Source organism: Hypanus sabinus, chromosome 12 (assembly GCF_030144855.1).
Source record: "Hypanus sabinus isolate sHypSab1 chromosome 12, sHypSab1.hap1, whole genome shotgun sequence".
In the NCBI taxonomy this organism is placed as follows: domain Eukaryota; kingdom Metazoa; phylum Chordata; class Chondrichthyes; order Myliobatiformes; family Dasyatidae; genus Hypanus; species Hypanus sabinus.
The window spans coordinates 88,000,322-88,026,903 of NC_082717.1; the positions used below are offsets into that span (position 1 = coordinate 88,000,322).

The 26,582-nt window shown below is 41.8% G+C and overlaps 3 protein-coding genes across 5 annotated transcripts in view; 1 reads left to right on the forward strand and 2 right to left on the reverse strand.

Moving 5' to 3' along the window:
- The window catches only part of LOC132403117 (barrier-to-autointegration factor-like), a 78,080-nt gene extending 74,577 nt beyond the window's left edge, over positions 1 to 3,503 (reverse strand). The window contains exon 1 of one of the 2 annotated variants that reach the window (XM_059986412.1): positions 3,199 to 3,503. Coding sequence is in view for 1 of the 2 variants with exons in the window: in XM_059986411.1 (XP_059842394.1) it covers positions 3,021 to 3,118 (98 nt within the window). In the remaining variant the exon portion in view is untranslated. Of the gene's footprint in view, positions 1 to 3,020; positions 3,150 to 3,198 lie in introns of those variants that run through there. The other variant, XM_059986411.1, reaches the window with a different exon arrangement.
- LOC132403109 (glycogen phosphorylase, brain form) overlaps positions 1 to 26,582 on the forward strand; it is a 113,163-nt gene that overhangs the window by 54,358 nt on the left and 32,223 nt on the right. Inside the window, exons 7-11 of the mRNA XM_059986401.1 lie at positions 7,770 to 7,852; positions 9,669 to 9,812; positions 15,386 to 15,478; positions 18,044 to 18,190; positions 19,811 to 19,974. Coding sequence (XP_059842384.1) covers positions 7,770 to 7,852; positions 9,669 to 9,812; positions 15,386 to 15,478; positions 18,044 to 18,190; positions 19,811 to 19,974 — 631 coding nt within the window. The remainder of the gene's footprint in view (positions 1 to 7,769; positions 7,853 to 9,668; positions 9,813 to 15,385; positions 15,479 to 18,043; positions 18,191 to 19,810; positions 19,975 to 26,582) is intronic.
- The window catches only part of abhd12 (abhydrolase domain containing 12, lysophospholipase), a 210,108-nt gene continuing 199,058 nt past the window's right edge, over positions 15,533 to 26,582 (reverse strand). Inside the window, exon 13 of one of the 2 annotated variants that reach the window (XM_059986406.1) lies at positions 15,533 to 17,508. In XM_059986406.1, coding sequence (XP_059842389.1) covers positions 17,352 to 17,508 — 157 coding nt within the window. In that variant the 3' untranslated portion in view covers positions 15,533 to 17,351. The remainder of the gene's footprint in view (positions 17,509 to 26,582) is intronic. The other variant, XM_059986404.1, reaches the window with a different exon arrangement.

Sequence of the window (26,582 nt, forward strand, 5' to 3'; positions counted from 1 at the left end):
ACATTGACCATTCTTCTCCTTATATGGTGCAGTATGTGCGTGTGATTGGCACGGACTGTGCAGTGCTGACAGAGTCCTGAGCAGCTAATAAACTTGACAATCTCTAGCACGCTGTTCAAACTGTTTATGCATTCTTCTCAATTTGAATATAATAGTAGAGAATTTGTGAACAAATTATAGATTTCTAAGATCAACGGATTTTATAATAAAATATTATTTTTTTGCAACTCCTTTACCCCTCCCCCCATTAGATCAAAATTTCTCACTGCCAAAGACAGCTTACAATTCTTCAGTGGGAGTGTTTAATAACAACTTTGCAATTAGAACTAGTTTATGTGAAGAAGTAGTTGCTGTACTTGCCAATGTGCCAGCCATAGATGGTTCATGAAGTCAGGAACAACTAAGAGCTTAAAGGCAAGGCTTGATTAAAAACAAGTGTAGATCTAGGTGCCTGAGAAAGATGAGAAGAATGGCAAAAGGTAATAAAACAATTGCTAGAGCTAGTAAAAGCGTGTGTAAAGTAACTTAAATGGGCTTTTAAAATCTAAATAAACTTTTATATTGGGATAACAAAAATATATTGAGGAGCAATATGTCACAAATGAAAATCAGGATTTGGTGGATGTGCTGAGCTGCCCTTGTTAGATATGGTGTTTTTGTGAATGAGCCATAAAACTTGGTGCTTTTGACCACTTTATTAAATGTTAAAAGAACGAACAAAGAAAAATAAGTGGTATTCATCTCGTACTCCAACTAGAGGTAAACAAAATTCCCTGATAACAATTAACCCACAAAATGGCCAGATTCCGGTGGCATGATCCCTGCTGTTGAAAAACTTCCTAGAAAAATACAGAAGCAACTGGAAAATTCGCTAAACAATTGCATGTATGTAAATGATTATATAAAAGTACAAACAAGCATAGAAAAGTTAAATTACGAGGAAAATATCAGAAAATAGCTATTCTACAACATAATCCAGCACTCTGCATCATTATTTATAATGGAGCAAAAGCTTCAGGGAATCTGGTACTCACTGATGGCACTGGTCGCCAAAATTACCGAGAACAAAGTGTTTTTAAAAATAATAATGGCATTTAAGTATTACATTATCCCCAGAAACATAGTTTGTTCCTGGGTTTTTAATAGCACTGCAAATATCCCCTCAGTAATTTTCCAAAATTCCTCATGTCAGATCATTATGTAAGTGAGAGGAAAACTGGAGAACCACAAACTATTGTTGGAGATTGAGGACAAAGTAACTGAACACCTTAAATTTGATTGATCAGAGAAATTCAAGTTGAACTTGTAAGGCTTTTGAAGAGATGACAGGTATTTACTGTGTTTTTAGTTATTTATGTAGATAGATTTACAGAAGACATCTGATAATCCCCAAAGTTAACACTTAAAAGCATTGAAATCAAATGATTGACTTGGATAGGAAATTGGATGGAGTAGTAAGTAACAGAAAGGATAATGAGCAGTTAATTAAATTTGTATAATATGTAAATATTTCTAAAGATCTGTGTCAGGGATGTAGCCATTCATCCCATACAATAAGAAAGAATACCAAGTATCCATTTTTGCCATTGACACAAAGTTAGACAACATCGTAAGCAGTTCTGATAGAAGCATTAACTTGGAAAGAGGCATTAAGTTTGACGTGAAGAGTACATGGGGGTGTCTAAGACCAGATGTCACATCCTTTAGAACAGAGATGAGGATGAGTTTCTCTAGCCAGAGGGTGGAATTCATTGCCACAGGTGGTTGTGGAGGCCAACTCATTGGGTGTATTTAAAAAGAGGTTGATAACTTCTTGATTAGTTATGGTCTCAAAGATTACAGGAGAAGAAAGGAGAATGGGGTTGAAAGGAATAATAAATCAGCCATGATGGAATGGTGAAGCAGACTTAATGGGCAAAACTGGACAATGGCTTGCCATGTTGTCTACTTCAATTCCAAATGGTGAAAATCTAGAGTACTGAATCTAAAAAATAGAGGTCCAAATGGACTTGGCAGATATCTATGGACATAGATTATTACAAAGCCATGGGCAGGATCAGAAAATAAACAGTAATACTGATGAAATTCAGTGTCTTAGGGTGGATGTAGAAGCGGGCCAAGTTTCTGCTGCAGCTAGAAACCCCAAGAAAACGGTGAGCGGCACATAGTCAAAGGGCCTTCAACCCGCAACTTAGATTTTGTTTCCCTCTCACCTGTTGAGTATTTTCTGTTTTTATATTATATGAGTAATATCAGTCGACCTCAGTTAAGAGTGATGTATTGTCCTTGGAGGTCGTGTAGTATGGATTTACAGGAATGATTCCTGAACAGCAAAGGTTAAATTGAGAGACTCCACAAACTAGTGCAGTACTTCCTGGTGTTTAATAGGTTAAGGTGTGGTTTCACTGTCATTAACAGAGAACTGATGACGTAGATAAAGGGAAAGTATTTGTGCTGGTGGAGGAGTTGAGAAGCAGGAACAAAACCTAAATATTACAGCCCTACACAGTTGAGCAGTGAATTTGGGATGGCAGAAGTATAGAACACCTTGTGACTATCAGTTAATTTGTTATGTGTATTTGATAATATTGAGGTTAACCAGAAGTATTAAGGAGTTTGAGGAAAGCAAAGATAAGAGGATAGGTTAGAGATCTGCTATATTTCATTGAATAGCAGAACAGGAACACAAGACTCAATAGCTGCTGCTGATCTGAAGTTGGCTTGGTGCCTTGGCCACCTGATGAGGTCCAAACCAATCTGTAACCAATGAAGCATTTTTAAAATGCAGCCTCTGTAGTAATGTAGCAAAAGCAGCAGGTAAACTACATGCACACGGTTCCACAAATGGGTAATGAGACAATATCATCATCTTGTTTCTGATTGGTCCTTGTGATATGTCGCCTTTTAACCCATTCTATCTTGATACACCACCAGATCAAACCCCTACGATTTTCCCTGTAACCTATTCTCACATACCCATCAACTCCCTGCTGACTCTCTGCACAGTACTTTACACTTACCATTCCATACAACGTGGAAGCAGAATTAGGCCATTCGGCCCATTGAGACATCTCGGCCATCCCATTATGGTTGATTTATTATCCCTCTCAAACCCCATTCTCCTGCCATCGCTCTCCAATTCTACTGGGATGAGGGAGGAAACCAGATTGTCTGGAGTACCAGAGAAAAAAAAATTACCTTGTGTTCTTGCTTTCGTTATGTTTTTCCACAGAGCTTGGTGGGTGGGGAAAGATCTCATCTGCAAAACAGCAGGCTTGTCAGCTGTGCATTGTTTCTGTAAACATTGTGTGCTTGTTCAAGTGCAAGATCTGAAAATTATCCCTGACAAATATCTAAATCAGAAAACTGGCCATGCGGGAACTAAGCACAAGGAACAGAATGAGCTGGCCAATCAAAAGTCTCGTAGCCAATTTTACTTCATTTTATTAACCAATTTTTATCAGTACACCATGGTGTTGGCGTGTGGCCTAGTGGGCAAGGCATCAGACTAGTAACCTGAAGGTCACTGGTTCGAGCCTCAGCTGAGGCAGCGTGTTTGTGTCTTTAACAACACATTGCTCTGCGATGACACCGGTGCCAAACTGCATGGGTCCTAGTGCCCTTCCCTTGGACAACATCGGTGGCGTGGAGAGGGGAAGGCCTGCAACTTGGGCAACTGCCAGTCTCCTATACAACCCTGCCCAGGCCTGAGCCCTGGAAACTCCAGGCGCAGATCCATGGTCTCTCGAGACCGACGGATGCCACCATCCTGACACAGATATACAGCATCATGGCTCGGTATAGCAACTGCTCTGCCCAAGACTGCAGGAAACTGCACACAGCTCGACACATCACAGAAACCAGCCTCCCCTCTCTCTCTCTCTCTCTCTCTCTCTGCATTTTGCTGCCTCAGTAAGGTAGCCAACAAAATCAAAAAGATTGAAAAGCCTGAAAGCATGTGCTACCAGGTTCAAGGACAGCCTCTATCCTGCTATTCTGAGACTATTAAGGTGCAGGTGGATGCTTCCCTGGTGTCATGGATTATTGATTACCTGACTGGCAGACCACAGTACGTGCACTTGCAACACTGTGTGTCAGACAGAGTGGTCAGCAGCACTGGGGCTCCACAGGGGACTGTCCTGTCTCCCTTTCTCTTCACCATCTACACCTCGGACTTCAACTACTGCACAGAGTCTTGCCATCTTCAGAAGTTTTCTGGTGACTCTGCCATAGTCGGATGCATCAGCAAGGGAGATGAGGCTGAGTACAGGGCGACGGTGGGAAACTTTGTCACATGGTGCGAGCAGAATCATCTGCAGCTTAATGTGAAAAAGACTAAGGAGCTGGTGGTGGACCTGAGGGGGGCTAAGGCACCGGTGACCCCTGTTTCCATCCAAGGGGTCAGTGTGGACATGGTGGAGGATTACAAATACCTGGGAATACGAATGGACAATAAACTGGACTGGTCAAAGAACACTGAGGCTGTCTACAAGAAGGGTCAGAGCCATCTCTACTTCCTGAGGAGACTGAGGTCCTTTAACATCTGTTGGACGATGCTGAGGATATTCTATGAGTCTGTGGTGGCCAATGCTATCGTGTTTGCTGTTGTGTGCTGGGGCAGCAGGCTGAGGGTAGCAGACACCAACAGAATCAACAAACTCATTTGTAAGGCCAGTGATGTTGTGGGGGGTGGAACTGGACTCTCTGACGGTGGTGTCTGAAAAGAGGATGCTGTCCAAGTTGCATGCCATCTTGGACAATGTCTCCCATCCACTCCATAATGTACTGGTTAGGCACAGGAGTACATTCAGCCAGAGACTCATTCCACCGAGATGTAACACTGAGCGTCATAGGAAGTCATTCCTGCCTGTGGCCATCAAACTTTACAACTCCTCCCTCGGAGTGTCAGACACCCTGAGCCAATAGGCTGGTCCTGGACTTAATTCCACTTGGAATAATTTGCCTATTATTATTTAATTATTTATGGCTTTATATTGCTATATTTCTACACTATTCTTGGTTGGTGCGACTGTAATGAAACCCAATTTCCCTTGGGATCAATAAAGTATGTCTGTCTGTCTGTAAATGGCTCCCTTGACAGTAAGATGGACTCTTGACCTCACAATCTACCTCATTATGATTTTGCACTTTATTGTTTACCTACACTGCACTTTATCTAATTGTTACAATATATTCTCCAGTGTTATTGTTTTACCTTGTCCTACTTTGATGCACTGTGTAATGATTTGATCTTTATGAACAGTTTGCAAGACAAGATCCTTACTGTATCTCAATACATGTGACAATAATTTCAAAGTAAATATCATCAAAGTATAGTAATTTACAAACCTGAGATTTATTTTCTTGTAGGTATTCACAGTAAATACAATCAATCAATCAATCAATAAATAAATCAGCAAGAACATGAGATGAAGAGTCCTTGAAAGTGAGTCCTTAGGTTGTGGAAACAGTTCAGTGTTGGGGTGAGTGAAGTTATCCCCTCTGGTTGAGGGGTAACGACTGTTCCTGAAGCTGGTGGTGTGTGGCTTGAGATTCCTGTAACACCTTCCTTTTGACAGCAGTGAGAAGAGAGCATGGCCTGGATGGTGGGGTTCTTAATGGCTGCTGCTTTCCTGCGACAGTGCTCCATGTACATGTGCTCAATGGGGAAGGCTTTGCCTGTAATGGACTGGGTTGTATCCTCTGCTTTTCTGTTCAAGGGCATTGGTAAAATAATAATAATAATAAAAAATCAATTCCTACTTCAGTTTTATATTCGTGCGTTGTGCATTGTGACTGAGAAGTGATAGCAGTATCTCAAACAAAAACAAAACTAGCTTTGCACAAATACAAAACCTCCTGCCTTCTCTGTTAAACATGTGATGGTGTTAAATATCCACGTCCTCTACCGACACAGTGAAAGTATCTGGGCACAAGGAGTCCTAAAGGTTTGTACTGCTGTGAACTTCAATCAGTGTAAGTGATCTATAATTAAATGGAATTGTATTTTTGTTACGTGACCATTCTGGAAACCCTTCAGTCAATGGAGAATTCCAACAAGTTATGCTCTGAAACTTCCAGTTCGTCACTATGAGAAGGAGTGTAAATCTGACAGCCAAATCTCTTGTGTTACTATGGTGTAATAGCTGTTACTGTTGCAACTCCATTTCCCATCAATCTGGACTCTATAACACTCCCTACTTTTGTAACCCTTTGCCTGTTCATGCCGAGCAGTGTACGAGAGTGAAGTAGCATTTAAGCTGTTGTAACATGACAGGTTGCAAAGAGAGCCCAGTACAATGTGGAGACCTTGTGGGCTTTCTTCATTGTTTGATATTCCATTTATGTAAAAACATGGACAGAATATTCCACCCCTTTTGCCTTTCTGCTTTTACCTCAGAGCCACGTTCCTGTGTAATTCCAATATTTCTTGATTCCATTGATGTTCAGAAAGCTCTGTTGAACTCTACCTTAACTGCACTGTGCTACTGAGCCTCCACGGCCCACTTGAGTAGAGTTCTGAAGATTACTTTCTGGGTGAAGAAAATTCTTAACTGTCCTGAGTTAGATGATAGTTTATTTAGAAACTGCAAACCCCTTCTCTGTAAATATCTAAACCAGAGGAAATGTCATTCTTACACCTACTCTGTAACTTAAATTGAGTGCTCTCACTTGAACAGAACGGTCCTAACCTTATGTTTTGAAGAAGATCGGGTGTGTTTTCTGTAGACATGAGATTCTGCAGATGTTGGAAATCTTGAGCAACAAGCACACACAAAATGCTGGAGGAATTCAGCAAGTCGGGTATCATTGTAGGGGAATAAATATAGTCGGCCCTCCTTATCCGCGAGATCTGCATGCGCAAATTCAACCAGCCGCGAAAACCCGGAAGTGCTCTTCCAGCACTTGTTGTTTGAGCATGTAGAGACTTTTTTCCTTGTCATTATTCCCTAAACAATGCAGTATAACAACTATTTTACATAGCACTTGCATTGTATTAGGTATTATAAAGTATACGGGAGGATGTGCATGGGTTATTGGGATTGAAAAAAAATCGGAAGTTCTCTTACTAATTAAGTCAGAACAGGTACATCGCGTATTATTTAGCGTCAGTCAAACGTTTGTCTTAGTATATAGTATATATTTTACCTTTCTATCCATATAAAACGCTTATAGGATCAAAAACCCAATAATTAAACCACTGCATTGCTTAGTAATAATGGTAGCTTTCATCTGGGCAGAGCCTTTTAAAATTTTATCCTTTAAAATTGTTCCCATTGTTGACCGACATAGCCTAACGCTTTTCCAGTGACTGATGGCATTTCACCTCTTTCTGATCACTATTATTTCCACTTTATTTTCAATCGTGATCGTGATTATTTTCGTGAACAGAAACACTGCGGATTCAGAGCTCCGCCTCCGGGTCCTAATGTCCACTGCTCTGAGACAGGTTAAATAAGGCCTGGGGTTCCGCTGGGTCCTAATGTCCACCGCTCTGAGACAGGTTAAATAAGGCCTGGGGTTCCACTGGGACCTAAGGTCCACCGCATTGAGACAGGTTGAATAAGGGACTTGAGCATCCGCGTTTTTTGGTATCCGTGAAGGGTCCCAGAACCAATCTCTTGCGGATGAGGAGGGCCGACTGTAGTCAAAATCCAACAGACTTCATCAGAACTGATTCTGATCAGATTCTACTTAAGTTGTACTGAAATTGTGTTCAATTTTTATAAATTGTTAACGAGAGGATTGTGTTTTCTTTCTTTTAATAGTTAATACTGGTGACTATATCCAGGCTGTGCTGGATCGAAACCTGGCTGAGAATATATCCAGAGTCCTGTACCCCAATGACAATGTAAGTCTACCGACGCACTCTTGGTTAAGTGGGTACACGCTTCCCCGTTAGAAATCTTTGTTTCTCTCTCCCACCACACTACTCCCTTTTCCAAAATCCTTCCAGGAATTTCATAGTGACCTGTTGTCCCAATTCCTTCCTTACAGAATCCCTCAGCAACCTGAAGGGGTACCACAATCCCTATGGGAAGGCATTCTGGTACTCCTAGTTTCTCTAATACAGAGGTTGGAGGGAAAAAGGGAGAAGATTAACGGAAGGGTAGTGAGGGCTGAAGTGAACTGAACAGATTGTCTCCAGGGAGCAATGAGTAGACTAGTACAGCACACAAGATGGCTGCTTGCCCTTTGTGCCTCTGCACAAACTGCCCAATTCGTTTTGTCCCTGCTCCTTTTCCATAAGCATGGTTTACACTCTTCTCTATGTCATGTAAACCTCAAATTCGCTTGGATTTGTTTTTATTGTTTCCAAGGTTTCAAACTTCCTTTGAGAAAAGGGAAGTCTATAAAAATTATGAAGGAGTTTAATAGGATAGATGGAAAAGATAGCCCCCTTCAGAGGATATAAACACACATTGGTTGTCAATAAATGCTGTTGGGAAATTGGGTGAAGCTTGAAAAGGAGAGCACATAACCACAGGGTGAAGAGCAGAGAATGCTTGTTAATGTAAGGGAGACATAAATATGCTGAAAGGATTGGGTGAAAAGGGTCAGGTGTAGTGTAAACACCGACATGGACCGAATGGTTGAGCAGTGCTTTGAAATCAGTGCCAGTCTTAAGGAAAAACAGGGAGCTGTTTAGTAAAGAGCCCTCCATGTATCCAGGAGATGCATGAAGGGCTTTTCAGCAGGATAATTGGAAGGTCAGTTACCTTGGCTACACTAGTATGATGGACATACCATCAGGTATGCCAGCAGGTAGGAGGCTACCTAGGTGGGAGATACACCCCCTACCTGCCGGCATGAACATCCAACTCACAGACCTCCATTGATACCCCTGCCCCCCCCCCCCTTACCCCCATCCCTATCTATTGTTTTAGTCTGGTTCTCTTTCTCTTTTTCCCCCCTCACTATAATCTCCCCCCAGCCCTACCTTTCTTTCTCTTTTATTTCCCATAATTCCCCACCTTCCCCTAGCCCATTTCCCTCCAGCCTATCACTTCCTAGCTCTCTACTTTATCCCTCCCCCCACTTCTTATCCCCCCTCGACCATCCTATGTTACTTCACTCCTGATGAAGGGTTTCGGCCCGAAACGCCGTCACTACCTCCTCCCATAGATGCTGTCTGGCCTGCTGAGTTCTGCCAGCATTTTGTGTTTTTACTAATGTAGGTCTTTTGTAAGAGCGAAGTGGAGTAAAGTGAACATTTGTAAAGCAGGGGACGGCTGAATAGGAAATACAGGAAGCAGTTTTAAAACCAGGGGGTCCCTTAATTGTTGGTATCAAATATGATCAAGACTGTAGTACTGAAGGCAGTAGGACTGTCCCATCTTGTGAATGAATTATAACAAAATTCATGCACCAGAATCCCAGCACATCATTTAGAATAAGGAATGCTGAGTTTCAACCTGCGATTGAGTTTCTTGTCAACCAATGGAATACAGGATTATTAAAAGGTTGTCAAGCATAGTGATAATAGGATCAGGTGGTGATCTGTTTGAAGTGGTTCTGGCCACATCGTTCCCACTATCTTCTCATTCTTTGCCTGCAAATGCAGCCACGCTCCTACCGCTGCTTGGATTGTATTGTTCTTTGGATGTATATCTGCACTCCTTGTTTATTACAGAAAATATGGCACTAACCGGCATAAATGTTTGCAGTTCTTTGAAGGGAAGGAGCTCCGCTTAAAGCAAGAATACTTTGTGGTAGCTGCCACACTTCAGGACATCATCCGCCGCTTCAAGTCTTCAAAGTTTGGTTGCCGAGATCCAGTCCGAACCTCATTTGAAACATTCCCAGAAAAGGTAATTTTGCTCAGGACTGATCTGCACTGGAATGTAATTGCAAATATTGCTGAGTTCTAGTGATTTGGGCTGTAGTAGTGCTGTTCTAAGGAAAAATGCATTTATTGAGGATCAAGGAATTGTATCAACTGGCTGAAGTTGTATCATCTGCAAAGGGAGAAAGTCAATCATCCCTTGGACATTGTTAGAGGAGTTCTCCAAGGACGTTCACATTGATGTTTCCTGCATAGAAATTTTGAATGTTTGTTTATTCTCTTATTCAACAGTGTTCTGTTCTTCCAATGCATCTGATACATCTCAGATCCCTTAAACCAGTCATAGGGAAATTGCCGGAGGAGATTCTTAGGAACAGGATGAAAAAGCTTGAAATTGAAAGGGAAAATCAGCGAGGCTTTTTGCAGAGGGTGTCCTGTTTCTCAAATCTGATTGTTTTTTGAGTATATGAAATTGTCATGGTCATAAAGGACGTAGGGTGGTGATGGAGAGGCATTTCTGTGACTGGAGCTCTGTGATGATCTGCAAGGATCCATGCTGCAGCAACTGTGATTTGAAAGACTTGGATGAAAATGTTGGTTGTCTGATGAGTAAATTTGTAGATGACACAAAGATTGGTGGAGTTATCGATAGTGAAGGTAGTGTAGATAATTGAAAATTTGAGGGGAGAATTGGTAGATGGAACTTAATCTAGACAAGTGAGAGATATTGTATTTTTGGAGATCAAATGGAAGAGGAACGTATACAATAAATGGCAAGGCTTTAAGGAACTCTTGGGTTGCAACTTCATAGCTTCCGGAAAGTGGCAGTACCAAAGAAGTTATGGTGCGTTTGCCTTCATCAGTCAAGGCCTTGAGTATAAAAGTTGGGTGGTCGAGTTGCAGTTGTACAAACCTTCAATTAGGCTACACCTGGAGTATTCAGTGCAATTCTAGTTACCACATTACAGGAAGGGTTTGGAGGCTTTGGAGAGGGTGCAGAAGAGGTTCACCAGGACATTACCTAGAGTAGAGAGGATTGGCTTTAAGGAGAGGTTGGGCAAACCTGGACTGTTTTCTCTGGTGCAGTGGAGACTGGGAGTCAACCAGATAGAAGCTTATAAAATTATGAGAGGTATTGATGGAAATATAGTCTTTATACCAGAGTGGAAATGTCACTCACTAGAGAGCTTGTGTTTAAGATAAGTGGGAGAAAGTTTAAAAGAGACTTGTAAGGTATTTTTATTTTACATTTTATTTTTATTCTAGTTATCTAGAATGAGTTGGTAGGACTAGGTACAATAGTGGCATTTAGACAGACAGGTGTACGGGCAGGGAATAGAACGATACAGACCACATGCAGGCAGATGAAAGAGCAACATCATGGTCAGACCTGATGTGGTGGGCTGAATGGCCTTTAGCTCTTCTGTACCGTTGCAGCTGGGGGCTGTGTGCAGCCCACCAGCATGGTTTGATAAGATCCAAGAAACAATGAACCACAGAAGTACAAATCAAGAATAATTTTGAATGGGGGGAGGTGGAGGTCTAATCGCATTCTGTTGATGTTATTTTGGTGAACACTGACATTAGGGTCACCAATAACTAGAAAACTAGTGGAGCAGTCACATAACTGTGAGCAATGCAAGGGCAGCACAGAAACTAAGTACTCTATGGTGAATGATATGTTCCCTGGTTCCCCTAATCCCCTTTTGCCATCAGTCTCCGTGTGTCAGTGTTCTGATGGGACACCCTGGGTAAGTGTGGCCCTGATAGCACTAAAGAAATTAAAAGTCATCTGAGAAAATCCAGCTAAACAGACAGATGTGTTTAGCATCAACATGTGTAATGTTTACCTGCATTATGGATACCAGGCAAGGTTCCTTCACCAATGCCCTTCACACCTGCAACACCCATCCCGATATACTATCTCCTGTTTTCTCTTTGCAATATGAGGAGTGTTTGATGACTCTGGGCCCACACACAGGGGGTTAGAAGAATAAAAGGTAATCTCATTGAAGCCTATTGAATATTAAAAGGCCTAGACAGAGTGGCTGTGAAGAGGTTTATGGGGGAGTCCTTGACCAGAGGACACAGTCTCAGAAAAGAGGAATGTCCATTTAGGATAGAGAAGAGGAGAAATTTCTTTAACCAGAAGATAGTGAATCTGTGGAATTCATTGTCACACATGGCCATGTAGGCAAAATCATTGGATATATGTAATGCAGAGATTGATAGGTTATTGCTTAGTCACAGTGTCAAAGGTTACAGGGAGAAGGCAGAGAATCAAGTCAAGTCACTTTTATGCCATTTCAACCATAACTGCTGGTACAGTACACAGTAAAAACGAAACAGCGTTCCTCCAGGACCATGATGCTACATGAAACAACACAAAACTACATGAGACTTCAGACCTACAAGGGACTACATAAAGTGCACAAAACAGTGCAAGACAGTACAATAATTAGTAAACAAGACAATAGGCACAGTAAAGGGCAAATTACAATATAATAATAAATAATGTAAATGTAAATATAAATGTAAACAATGTTTTAGCAGAAATTGAGAAAGAAATGAGCAAAAATTTTAAAGGGAGTGGAGTGGTGTTCAGTTGAGTGTGTGTGTGTGTGTATGTAGGTTGGTGTCAGACTAGACTCTGGGAATTGAAGAGTCTAATGTCTTGGGGGAAGAATGAGGTTGAGAGTGATAATAATTCAGGCACAATAGAATAGTGATGGGCTGAATGGCTTAATTATGCTCCTATGTCTTAAGGACTCTTAGCCTAACAGATAAATGTTGCTGTACATGTAATACTGGAATCCTTCCCCCCGCCTCTCTCAATGAGCCTGACAATCTGCTGTAGTTCAGGAATGTGGCTCAGCACCAGTTTATCAAGTAGGACCTGGCATATGCGATAAATTCCCACTTCAGCAGCTTCAGGTCACTAATTGGAAGAAGAGCAAACTTCTTAAAGGGCCTACTTTGGATCACACAAACGCCAAGATCGTGTTTTTTTAAAATAATGTGTCAAATGCTGTATGTATTCCTACTGAGGTACAACATATAGTTTACTGACTGCAGGAGCTCCTGTTGGCTTAGAACATAGAACATTACAGCACATTGCAGACCCTTCAGCTATCTACCCTATCTCTGCCTCTTATTATCTTGTACAGCTCCATCAGGTCACCTCTTATCCAACTTGGCTCCAAAGAGAAAGCCCTAGCTCACTCAACCTTTCTTCATAAAACATGCCCTCTAATCAAGACAGCATCCAGGTAAATCTCCTCTGCACCTTCTCTAAAGCTTCCACATCCTTTTCATAGTAAGGCAACCAGAACTGAACAAAATATTCCAAGTGTGATCTAACCAGGGTTTTATAGGGTTGCAACATTACTTCGTGCTTTCTCCTTCCTATAACTGGTTGTCTGCTTCTACCTTGGTTAGTTATTGTGAGGTTTAGCTACTTGTTCTCTCTTGTTGGTATGCATTGAGCTGAGAGCTAGGGAAATGTCTCTCAACCTGTTCCTAGCCAGAAATACAGCCGACTGCACAACACGTAGTTCCTCATCCCCACATTCCTTCCAGCTCCACCAAAGCATTTCATTCCATTGGACAATTTTTCTCACCTTTCCAATTCCTCACATCTTAATTTTTCTTTCTCTCCTTCCTCCACTTTCTGGAGTTCTTTCCTCTACACTGTCAGGTTTGCCCTATCCAGCTCACCCTTGACCTCTCCCTTCTCCTGCTTATTTTGTTTTTAGTCTCCCTTCGTTTTCTTTCCCTTTCCCTGTCAGTGGAAGTTTGATTACCAGCACAAATAACTGCAGCGATGACTCAGCAGGATGATGGTGCATTATTAAGCAATGATTTTGAAGCTGCACTTAACCAATTCCGCTTGCTGACGGCCTGCAGGCTCCTTGCCAAGCCGGATTAAATTACTGATTTGTGAGCTACTTACCTGCTGCATTCTCTTTATAATGGTGAGGCAAAGTCAGTGATGAGGACAGCTTGTGCAATGAAGTGCTTGCAAAAAAAAATATATAAATGACCTCAATGATCTAGTGTGCTTTAAAATGAAGTACAGTGCTTGATGTACACGCGACTGTAATTTAAGGAGCTAAGCCGCCAATTTGTGCAGAGAGGAGTTTTTTGCTTTGTTAGGTTAATTAGTTGGGGTAACTACTGATCCTTGGGCAAGCCTCTCACTCTTCTGTAGAGTGTCCTACACTTCTAAAAGAAAAGGGTCTTTCTTTTATCTATCCTGCAAATGTCAAACATCTAATCAGAAAGCAGGACCCCTATAGTAATATCACTGTGAGTGTCAATGCAGAAAGCATGTACAGTTCTCCGAAGCGAGACTTGAACCTACAACCTTGTGACTTGGAGGCAAGAGCACTGTCACTGTCACACTATTAAGATAAACTGATGTAGATTTAGAGATGCAGCATGGTAACAGGGCCTTCCAGTCCAACATGCCCGCGTCACCAATTTACTCTAATTAATCTACTAACCTATGCATCTTTGGAATGGGGGAGGAAACCAGAGCACCTCACGATCGCGGGGAGAACAGAAAGCCACCTTACAGACAGCTCTATGTTAGTGTTACGCTAACCACAATGTGCTGCACCAGATTTCAGTCAGAAGACAAAATGAGCTTTGCAACAAGAGTGAGCCAAAAGCTGTATTTTAGTGTCCAGCCAATGCATTTACAAACACTTTTGTGTATTCATTCATAAAATTTGTACATTGCTGGCAAGGCCAGTGTTTATTCTTCATTCTGAGCTGCCACTCAACCAAGGGTTCAACCATATTGGTGGGTCTGGAGCTGCATGTAGATAATTACCAGGAGTAGATGGCAAATTTCCTTCCCAGTGGGACATTGGTGACAAAGTCTGTGTGGAGCTTTTCAGAGTCTGACAGGTGGATAAGTGCTCTCCATGGTCACTTTATTAGATGTAGGGGGTACTTAATAAAGTGGCCATGGCTGTATGTTCATGGTCTTCTGCTGTAACCCATTCACTTCAAAGTTTGACACGTTGTGCACTCAGAGATGCTCTTCTGCACACCACTGTTGTAACCCATGGCTACTTGAGTTACTGTCACCTTCCTGTCAGCTTGAACCAGTCTCCTCTGACCTCTCTCATTAACAAGGCGTTTTCTCCCACAGAACTGCTGCTCACTGGATGCTTTTTGTTTTTTGCACCATTCTCTATTAACCCTGGAACAGGGGTTCCCAACCTGGTGTCTGTGTGCCCTTTCATTAATGGTAGCAGTCCATGGCATAAAAAGGATTGGGAACCCCTGCTCTAGAGAATATGTGTGAGATCAGCATTTTCCGAGATGCTCAAGCAACCCTGTCTGGCACCAACAGTTTTTCCTTGGTCAAAGGCACTTATTTCATACTTCTTCCCCATTCTGATGTTTGGCCTGAACAACAACTGAACCTCTTACCATGTTTGCATGCTTTTATGCAATGAGTTGCTGCCACGTGATTGGCTGATTCGATATTTACATTAACGAGCAGGTATACCTAATAAAGTGGACCCTGAGTGTCTGTTCATTTCAGTGAAATGAGAGCTGACGTTGATGTTGCTTTGTTCACAGGTGGCCATTCAGCTCAATGACACCCACCCTGCGCTTGCTATTCCTGAGCTGATGAGAATTTTCGTGGATGTGGAGAAGTTAGACTGGGACAAGGTATGGCTATGACAACTCTTTTCCCACTTAACATCAAATTCCAGGCACTTTAGATTAACACTAACTGTGTCTATGTGGTGTCTTTCACAAAACGTACAAAGGAACCTCACAGAAACGTCATCAAAATCTTTCGTTTTGTCAGACGACAGGATGTTTATATTTTATTAATTTAAAGATACAGCTGGGTCACAAGTCCTTCGGGCTCAATGGCCTGCACCATCCAATTATACCCATGTGACTAATTTAGCTACTATTCCGTACATCTGTTGACTGGGAGGAACCAGAGCAGCTGGAAGAACCCTAGGTGGTCACGGGGAGAATGTACATGCTCCTTGCTGACAGCAGCAGAATTGAACTCGGGCCACTGGCTCTGTAATAGCATTATGATAACCCCTGTGCTACTGTGCGGCCCATCCATGAGTAAGAACGCTGTAACAAAAATATTTCAAAATTTATTCCGTGTTTGTCTGCTGAACCAGCACAAGATGAGGAACTTCTGCATACTTGTTCTTACAGAAACATGGCTAAAGAACAACATCCCATGCATCATCAGTCTTCAGGCTAAGAAACTCAGGGACTTGAGCTAATAATATTTTTTGTGACTGTATGTACCATTGTATAACTGGAAAGTAGTGTGGTGGCATCTGTACCAGACATCGATCTGAGTGGTCCCAGGTTCGAATCTAGCTGGGTCCTTGCACAGTTTCCGTCCGTGCTGGGTTGAGTGTTGAGCTAGCAGCTCGGCCTCGTGAATAACAGAGGAAAATGCTAAAGGAGCAGCAAAGTGGCCACCCGATGTGCCACAAGGCGTGGAAAGAAACAACAACAACAATGTGCAATAGTAACTATATATGATTTGTGTAATGGTATGTACTGTGTTCTGCACCTTTGCCTCAGAGGAATGCTGTTTCACTTAGCGGTATAAATGTGTCTGGTTGGATGACGATTGAACTTGATTCCACAAGGAGCTTCATGTATTCACAAACAAAGGAGTTACTGTACACATGTTAAAGCACAAGAAATCACTTCATTAGAGTTATATGAAACATGCAATACAAAATGAAGACCAACGGTTAATAAAGTAGCAGTACAGAAAGCAAAGTAATAGTTATCATCCACTAAATGAGCTCTTCTGCAGAATGTCCAAGGGGACCACAAACTTCCACCCCCCTCTTGAGAAACTCAGAGGGGCTGCAACTTCTCACATTCTGTGTACACTGACTCTTCCCGCCCACAGATTGGACAGGGTGTCAGTCAACCTTCCCTACAGTGACAAAACCTTGATTCAAGGGGAAGGCCATGAAATCTTATCAGACCAGATTAGTTTATTGTCATACACCAGCTTGCAATGAAATTCCTTGTGTCACAGAGTACACAGTAACATGGTAACAATGAAATACACGCCTCAACACAGTGAGCACAGAACGATGGGGTGGTGCGAAGAGTGCAGGTCAATCAGAAGCAGGGAAGAATTGCTAAGGTGATGACAGTGGAATAACTGAGGGATAGAATTGTAAGCCTGAGAATATGGCAGCACCACTAGGAGGGGATCTGAAAGAGGTGAAGTGATTTAAAGTGGGAAAAGAAAGAGGCAAGGTTTAGTTCTTTGACCAAGCTGTCCAAGATTTGGACGAAGAGATTGTTGTAGAAAAGTGGTCAGGTCTATCTTTGAACCTCATCCAAAAGCGCTGAGCAAATGTTTTGTTAAGTTCTCATTACAGTTCTGTGCTGGAATCTTAAAACACAAGTTCATCTGTGCTTAGGGCAGACACCCATACCAAAGGCACTATTGTCTTGTGCAGTTTGATTGTGAGCCAGTAAAACAGCAGATTCACTGTTTTCTGGGGGAATGAACCTGTCCTTGTGGTCTGGCCTACACCACACCACTGTAATAGTGCTGCAAACTGCATGGGCGTTGTGTGCTCTCCAAATGGATTAAACTTATCAGAGGGACAAGAGATTCCGCAGATGCTGGAAGTCCAGAGCAGCACAAACTCGATGCTGGAGGAACTCCGTCAGGCAGGCAACATCTATGGAGAGAAATGAACAGTCAGTGTTTCGAGCAGTCCTGATGAAGTGTGGTACAGTAGTCTAACTCTATTACAGCTCCAGTGACCTGAGTTCAATTCCTAACACTGTCTGTAGGGAGTTGTAGCAAGGGAAATATAGCCCCTCCTCATTTAACGAAGGACACTTTTGATGGCATAATTTCTGATCTGCCATCCTTGTTCCTCTCGTTGTTATTCTGGAGACATGCAGCCCTTTCATTCCTATTTTTATTTGCGATGGCTGAGAGGCTCAGCAGCTTTGTCATGCTCTGTGTAGGTGTTGCTCACTGTCAGAAGCTGCTTCATTGAATTGGCAGTGGAAGTGGAATTGTTAGTAAATTGGAAGTCTTCAGTTGAGAAGGCTTTTAAAGCGTGCCTGTCCTAACCTGCGACTATATTTATTTAGCCCTCCATCCTAGCTGATCTGTGCAGACCAAGAAACCTTGTCCCTCCTGACCATGCTTCCCTACCGTACTACATCTCGAGTTATTCATACTGTCATTCTTTTTCTTGCCAGGCTTGGGATATAACAGTACAGACCTGTGCTTATACCAACCACACGGTGCTGCCCGAGGCTCTGGAACGCTGGCCGGTGCAGATGTTTGAGCGACTTCTCCCAAGGCACCTGCAGCTCATCTATGAAATCAACCAGCGCCATTTAGACGTAAGAACTATTGGAGCCATTTTGCCACGTTCCTCTCTCATGTTTCTTTAGTCTCTCTTGAGTTTTCCATTCCCTCTACACTTCCCCAGCTTACTAAGCCCTGATCGTTACCCCTCTGATTGATCAGCTCTGCTTTTGGGGAGAAGGTCCCACCTTTCCTATTTGTAGAAAAGCAAGAGAATCTCTGACTTTTCCCATAAGGAGTCTGGCTGTAATTTTCTCTTGCCTCCTTAATTCTAGAGAAAAATGTTCTCTTTTGATAATTTAGAATGAAACCCTTCGATCATTTAGATTGCCTGATGAGAACACCCACATCAGATTCAGATTTATTTATCATGTGTACCTGGAAACACAGTGAAATGCATTGCTTTTGCATTAACAAGCGACACAACCCAAGGATGTGCTGGGGGCAGTACACAAGTGTCACCACACATTCCCGGGCCAACATGGCATGTGCATCATGTTGCACAGAATACAACAAATAGCAAAACAAAACCCTTTCCTCCCTCCTTCCCCCCTCCCCATCCATACATATGACTGTCCTCCAACTGCAGGACAGGTCTCCAGTTTTTAGTCTCCAAGCCTCGGATTTGATCTTTGGTATTGACCCCTGACTAACTGATTATGAGACCCTGAGCTCCAGGTTTGAATACCCCTTAGTATTCTATATTCAGGAGAATGCAAGATTTAATTCTTCTTTCTCTTGTATTTTGATGTTATTTTGTTCTGTCGTTTGAGGTGTCACTGACACTGCCTGGCCTTTGATGCATATCTCCATCCAAAGGCAACCACGTTATCTCATTCAAAGTTTTGTCCCATAGATATTATCACCAAGTAAATATTGTGACAGAACTGATCAAACCCAAGTCAAAGGTTAATGTTAGTCCTACTTCTCTATTCTCTTTGTATTTAAAGAAAGGGAGTGAGGGTTGAATAGCTCTGATCTTCCCTAAAACAGAGGAAGGAATAAACCATTGTATCAATTCAGGGAGCTTTACCAGATTAAATTTCACACTCGGTTCAGAGTTGCCTGCTTTTATCAAGTAACAAAATCAGTAGTCGTTGGAACAACAAAGTTTCAGTCAGTACTATATCTGTTACCAAGAGGTTGAGATGCAACACTACACAAAATCATTCCTTTAACATGGAGACTCGTGCACGCAGCTCTGTAGTGTTTCAAACATTTCTGTTCAAAGCTTCTCAGGCTCGAAGAATGGTTCTTCCCTGTAGATACTCAGTGGGAATTGTTACTGTGAAGCCTCCTAATTATCTAGGTTCAACCAAGTCATATTTGCTCTTTTGATCAAAATCATGTCACATCACATGGGGTTGCAGTTGTTTTACTAAAATGATCTCATTAAGATCAAAGTTGGAAGTAAATTTTTTATCAAAGTACATATATATCACCATAAGCAAAAGCAGCACACACACAATGCTGAAGGAACCCAACAGGCCAGGCGTGGAAAAGAGTACAGTCAATGTTTCAGGCTGAGACCCTGCTGAAATGTCCCCTGGGTCTTGGCCTGAAATGTTTACTGTACTCCCCCCATTCAGATGTGAGACAATGCTAATGGAGCCTTGTTGACAGGTTTGGCTAACCCAAGTGCTCACTTCTTCTAGAACATTGCCGCTCGGTATCCTGGTGACATGGACCGTCTGAAACGCATGTCGCTGATCGAGGAGGGAGATCCCAAGAGGATCAACATGGCACACCTAAGCGTTGTTGGGTCCCATGCGGTTAACGGCGTTGCACAAATTCACTCAGAAATTGTGAAGAGCACAGTGTAAGTGGGGGCAAAGAAAGATCTATCCTTGTGTAAATCTAGGATTAAAAGATTACATTAATGTTGGGTGGTGGCAGCAGTCACTTTACAAAAAGGATGTGAGTCAGTGAGGAGATCTAGCGAAGCTCACAGGCTGAGAGTGGCCAGACATGTCTGAGTGGTAAGAGAACTGAAAAAGGTCAGTCGCTCTGGCCAATTGTGTCATTACTGAGGTCAGGACCAAATCTATCCTCTGCTGCGTCTTTTTTTAAACATCCCATGCCTATCCGTTATCTATCTCGTCGTAAATTTTGAAAAATTTCATTGACCTAGCTACAGCAACATTTTGGGGGAATTTCTACTGAGATGAGGAATATTCATCTGCTCTACTACTGTAAAGCAAGCTCTGATTTTAAGTTTATGCCATCTCATTTTCTACTCTGCTCCCACATGAAAAAGTTTCTTTCTATTCACTGCATCAAATGATTTATCGTTTTAAATGTCAGTAAAGTCGCCTCTTAGTGTGAGGCCTATCAATCAAGGCGTTTCCTGGAAATTGAATGGACACTTGAGGAAACCTGATTTACAAGTTTTGGGGAAAGAAAGGAGGAATGTGATTGAAATGATGGCTTGATAGGAAGTCAACATGAATAGACTGTTTCTAAGCCACGTTTTCATGTATGTGCTATAAAACCTGCCTCCATAATTTATCCCTTCTCGCTCTAATATTTCAAAAGAACTCCCACCTCTTTGTATTCCCCACACCCATAAAGTTAAAGCTATCAGTCCACTGGCTATTTTAAAATGATTTTATTTTATTCAACTGATTACTCAAAACATTATCAAGGGTGAAGATCAGCTTCTGTAGTCAGCAGGATTTGTAGGCCTGACTGGGCAGGGTGACCAGCGAAGTCCTTTCTCCCACCTTCCTCCTCTACTGTTTCACTGTCTTGCCTTATTGCAACTCGTATTGATCTGAATCATTTTTTAAAATCAGACCACAAGGTGTTGGAACAGAATTAGGCCATTTGGCACATCGAGGCTGTTTCGCCATTCCACCTTGGCTGATTTTTAAAATATATATATTTCAACCCCATTCTCCCCTTAACCTTACCAATCAAGAAGCTATCAATGGCTTGCCATAGTTACACCCGATGGCAACAAATTCCATGGATTCACCACCTTGTGGCTGAAGAAATCCCTCCTCATCTCAGTTCTAAAGGCCTCCCCCCCCTTCATTCTGATGCTGTACCTTCAGATCCCACACTCTGCTACTAGTGGAAGCAACCTCTCCGTGGCCCACCTATCCAGCAGATTTCAATGATATTACCCCCGCCCCTCCATCCTGTACCAGCGAGTATAGACCCAGAGAGATGAAAAGATGTGTTAAAGAATCAGAATCAGGTTTAATATCACCAGCATGTCATGAAATTTGTTAAATTTGCAGCAGCAGTACAATGCAAAACATGATAATTTTTTTAAAAAACTGAATTACAGTAAATATGTATGTGTATGTATAGTTCAATTATGATAAGCAGTGCAAAAAAACCTGAATTTTTTTTTAAAGTGAAGTAGTGTTCATGGGTTTAATGTCCATTTAGGATTCCTGGCGGAGGGGAAGCAGTAGTTCTTGAATTGCTGAGTATGTGCCTTCAGGCTTCTGTAGCTTATTCTTGATTATAACAATGAGGAAAGGGCATGTCCTGGGTGGTGGGGTCCTTAATGACAATGGAAGCTGTTTTTCTGATCTTTTTATACCTGTAAAAATGTATTCATTTGTTTTGACTCAAAGGATATCATTTGTAAATTGAGGCAAAACACTTAAACTGTTTTAGTCCAAAAGTCTCGTGAATTTCTCTTTTAATGTCACATTTTCCGTTCATGCAGGGTGACTGTTTTTTGTGTTTGACGTATTCAGGTCTTGCTGCTGTTGCAATAAGTGTCCTTTGTTGCATTGTCTTTTTTTAAGCTGTAAAAATTTATAATGTTGCCTGTAAATTTTAGCCAAATTGGAGAATGATTTTAAAGGAGCATAAACACTTAAATTGTTTCATGTGATATTAAAATTAAACTGGCAAGAGCTGTAGAAAAAAATGATGTTTAAGGTAAAAAAAAAATAACAGATATCAGCAAAATAAACACAGGGATTCTGCTGATGCTGAAAATCCGGAGCAAAACAGAAAAAATGCTGGATAAACTCAGTAGGTCAGGCAGCATCTATTGAAGAAGAATCGATGTTTTGCACTGAAACCTTCATCAGTACTGGCTGTTGAAGTTTTTTGGGCTGAAATGTTGACTGCTCATCTCTCCATAGATGCTGTCTGAACTGCTGAGATATCAGTAAAGGCTTTTTTTATAAATACCCTGGTGGTTCTTTTCACTATTTTTTTTATGATATAAGAAGTCAAATCATCAAGAAATCTATGCTGCTTCACTGAGCAATCCCATTCTTTGGATAATTTTCTATGTCCTATTAGTCCTAGAGTTGTAGAGTAATACAGGCCCTTTAGCCCATCTCATCCATGCTGAACAAGATGCCCAGGTGAGCTCATCCCATTTGGCTTTTCTGTCTCTATCCCCGTAAACCAAGGGTTCCCAATCTGGGGTCCACAGACTCCTTGCTCAATGGTATTGGTCCTCGGCATTAAAAAACGGTTGGGACCCCTGGTCAAAACTTTCCTTATTCATATAGCTGACTGCCTTATAAATGTTGTCACTGTATCTGCCTCAACTATTTCCTCTGGCAGCAGATTAGTGACCACTCACTGCGCCAACAGTACAGTACAATACAGGCCAATCTTTTAATCTACTCTGATATCAATCTATCCCTTCCACCGCCCATAGCCCTCCCATTTTTTAAAATCATCCATGTGGCTATCTAAGAGTCTCTTAAATGTCCCTGATGTATCTGCCTCTACCTCCACCCCGGTGGTGTGCTCCACGCAACCACCACTCTCTGTTAATATCTTACCTCAGTTTTCCTGTCTATACTTTCCTCCAGTCACCCAGCCCCCTTGGGTGGGGAAAAGTCTCTGACAATCCATTCCATCTGTGCCTCTTATCATCTTGTACAAGTCTATGAAGTCACCTCACATCCTCTTTCACTCCAGAGAGAAAAGCTTGAGCTGGCTCAAAGTATCCTGCCAAGACATGTTCTTTAATCCAGGCAGCATCCTCTGTACCCTCTCTAATGCTTCCACATCCTTGTTATAATGAGGCACCCAGGACTGAACATAATATTCTAAGTGAGGTCTATCCAGGACTTTATGGAACTGTAACATTATCTGGTGGCTCTTGAATAATAAAGGCCAACACACTATATGCCACCTTTACAACCCTATCAACGTGTGTGGCAACTTTGAGGGATCTGTGGGCATAAACCCCGAGATCTCTCTCTTCCTCCACACTGCTAAGAATCCTGCCATTAACCCTGTAATCTTCCTTCAAATCTGACTTTCCAAAATGAATCATTACACAATTTTCAGGGTTGAACTCATCTTTCACTTTTTAGCCCAGTTTAGCATTCTGTCAATGTCCTGTTGTAACCGTCGACAACCTCTGCATTATCCACAATGTCATCAACCTTCATCTGCAAACTTATGGATCCACTGTTTTAATTCCTCATCCAAGTAATTTATAAATACCACAAAGAGCAGCGGTCCTAGAACAGGTCGCTGCCCTCCAAGCAAAATCACCCCTTGCCCGCTATGGGCAAGCCAATTCAAAATCAACATAATTAAGTTTCCCTGGATCCCATGCTTCCTGATTTTGTGATTGAGCCTACCATGGGGAACCTCATCAAATGTTTTACTAAAATCCATATACACTACATCCATTGCTCTACGTTCAACAATGTGTTTTGTCACATCCTGAAAAAATTCATTCAGTCTCATGAGACATGATCTTCCCCTCACAAAACCAGGTTTGCTGTCCCTAATCAGACTATGCTTTGGGATGGATTCTTTTCATGTTATGTATCAATGATTTGGATGATGGAATTGATGGCTTTGTTGCAAAGTTTGCAGATAATACAAAGATAGATGGAGAGGCAGGTAGACTTGAGGAAAGAGGAAGACTACAGAAGGACTTAGACAGATTAGGAGAATGGCCAAAGAAATGGCAAATGGAATACAGTGTTGGAAAGTGTATGGTCCTGCTCTTTGGTAGAAAAATGAAAGGGTTGACTATTTTCTAAATTAAGAGAAAATACAAAAAACTGAGGTGCAAAGGGCCTTGGGAGTCCTTGTGCAGGATTCCCTGAAGGTTAATTTGCAGGTTGAGTCTGTGGTGAGGAAGGCAAGTGCAATGTTAGTATTAATTTCAGGAGGACTAAAGTATAAAAGCAAGGATGTAATGTTGAGACTTTATAAAGCACTAGTGAGGCCTCACAGAGTATTGTGAGCAATTTTGGGCCTCTTAGAAAGGATGTGCTGAAACTTGAAACGGTTCAGAGAAGGCTCACAAAAATTATTCCAGGTTTAAAGGCCTGTCATATGAAGTGTTTGATGGCTCTGGGCCTGAATTCACTAGAATTTAGAAGAATGAGGGGTGACCTCATTGAAACCTATTGAATGGTGAAAGACCTTGATAGAGTGGATGTTTACTATGGTGGGATTGTCTAAGACCAGAGGACACGGCCTCAAAATAGTGCGGCTCTTTGTAGAAAGCTGAGGAGGACCTTCTTTAGCCAGAGAGTGGTGAATCTGCAGAATTTGTTGACACAGGCAGCTGTGGAGGCCAAGTCTTTGTTTATTTAAGGCAGGGGTTGATAAATTCTTGATTGGTCAGGGCTTGAAAGGTTTCAGGGAGAAGGCAGGAGATTGGACCTGAGAGGAGAAATGGATCAGTCACAATGAAATGGCGAAGCAGACTCAATGGGCCAAATTGCCTAATTCTGCTCCAATATCTTTTGGTCTAAAAGATACAGAACATCCTCTTTCTTAATGTTGCTGTGTACTAGCATATCAGCCTGTTTAATGCTGTTGTCAGAATCGTCAAGGTCCCTCTCACTGGTGAATACTAAAGCAAAGTATTCATTAAGGATCTTCCCTACCTCCTGCAACTCCAGGCATACTGCCTGTTCATTGCTGATCGGTCTTGCCCTGACTCTGGTCATCCTCTTGTTCTTCATGTACATGTAGCACACCTAGGGGTTTTTCCTTAATTGCTATTCGCCAAGGCCTTCTCATGTCTCCTTCTCACTCTCGTCCATTCTTAAGTTCCTTCCGAGTCACCTTGTATCTTTCTAGATCTCTGTCTGATCCTTGCATCCTGAACTTTAATTATGCTTCTTACTTACTCTTCTTCTTAACTAAATGTTCCCGATCTCTTGTGTCAACCATGGTTCCTGCACCCTTCAATCCCTTCCCTGCCTCAATGGGACAAAGCTATCCAGAACTCCATGCAAGTGCTCCCTAAACAATGTCCACATTTCTGTTATGCATTTCCCTGGGTGCCCAATTTGCCCTCTCTAGTCCCTGCCTAATAGCATCATAATTTTCCCTCTCCCAATTAAATACTTACCCCATACCTACTCCTATCTCTGTCCAAGGCCATGTCTAAGATAGGGAGTTATGATCACTGTCTCCAAAATACTCGCCCACTGTAAGATCTGACACCTGACCAGGTTCATTGCTGAGCACAAAATCCAATGTGGTCTCTCCCCTAGTCAGCCTGTTTACATATTGTGTCAGGAATCCCCAATTCTACCCCATCTGAACTTTTTGCACAAAGGAGATGCCACTTAATCTGCAGGGAGTTGAACTTGCCTATGACAACAACCCAGTTATTTTTTTCACCTTTCCAGAAACCTGCCTCCTGATCTGTTCCTCAGTTAGCACAGGGGCAGCAATGGATCAAAAGGACTAGAGAAGGATAGGAGAAGGCCAGGCTTGCAATGATACTGAATTCCACTTGAATGTAGGTGGAGGGGAGGAATAACACTGACATTAGGCAGTTTAGGATTATATTGAGTTTAGAGATAATATTTGTTTGAGTGAGCATGCTTATTTAAAGTATCACTTGTTGGTAAACTTTTACCATAGCTAAAGAGTATTATTCTTCAGTTTGAGATAAACAACCAGGGTTATAAATTAAAACTTTATATTCAAGGTAGTAATCACATTTACTTGTATGAAGCCAATGTGCTTGTTAAATATGAAAACTTGAAAACGTTTTTTTAAAAAAATTATAAGACCCTCTGGTGTGTCCTGTTGTAATGCAGTTTGGACAGATTGTGTAGAATGACACCATTGCTAACTTGTGACACAAACTTAATCACTCACCCTCGGAATGCTGACACGGGGAACCAGGTCATGCAAAGGAGTTGGGTTCAGTGTTTAGTTGCTAATTCAAAACAATTACAAGATAGTTGAGGAAGGTTGTAACATAAATAAGATATAATATCTGAAGCATTTACAAATATAACAACATGGTTTAGAAGTTATGTGGTTATGTAAATTGGGGATTGTTTGCATATGCCTAGTTGTGGATGACTTTTACTTATTTACTTATGGTTAGATCACCACACCAAAAACTGTTATAAGCTTTCAGTGGATGTAGAAATGCTATCGTCCAATTACTGTCACCATCCTGGCCATAAGACCTTAAAGGTGTAGGAGCAGAATTGG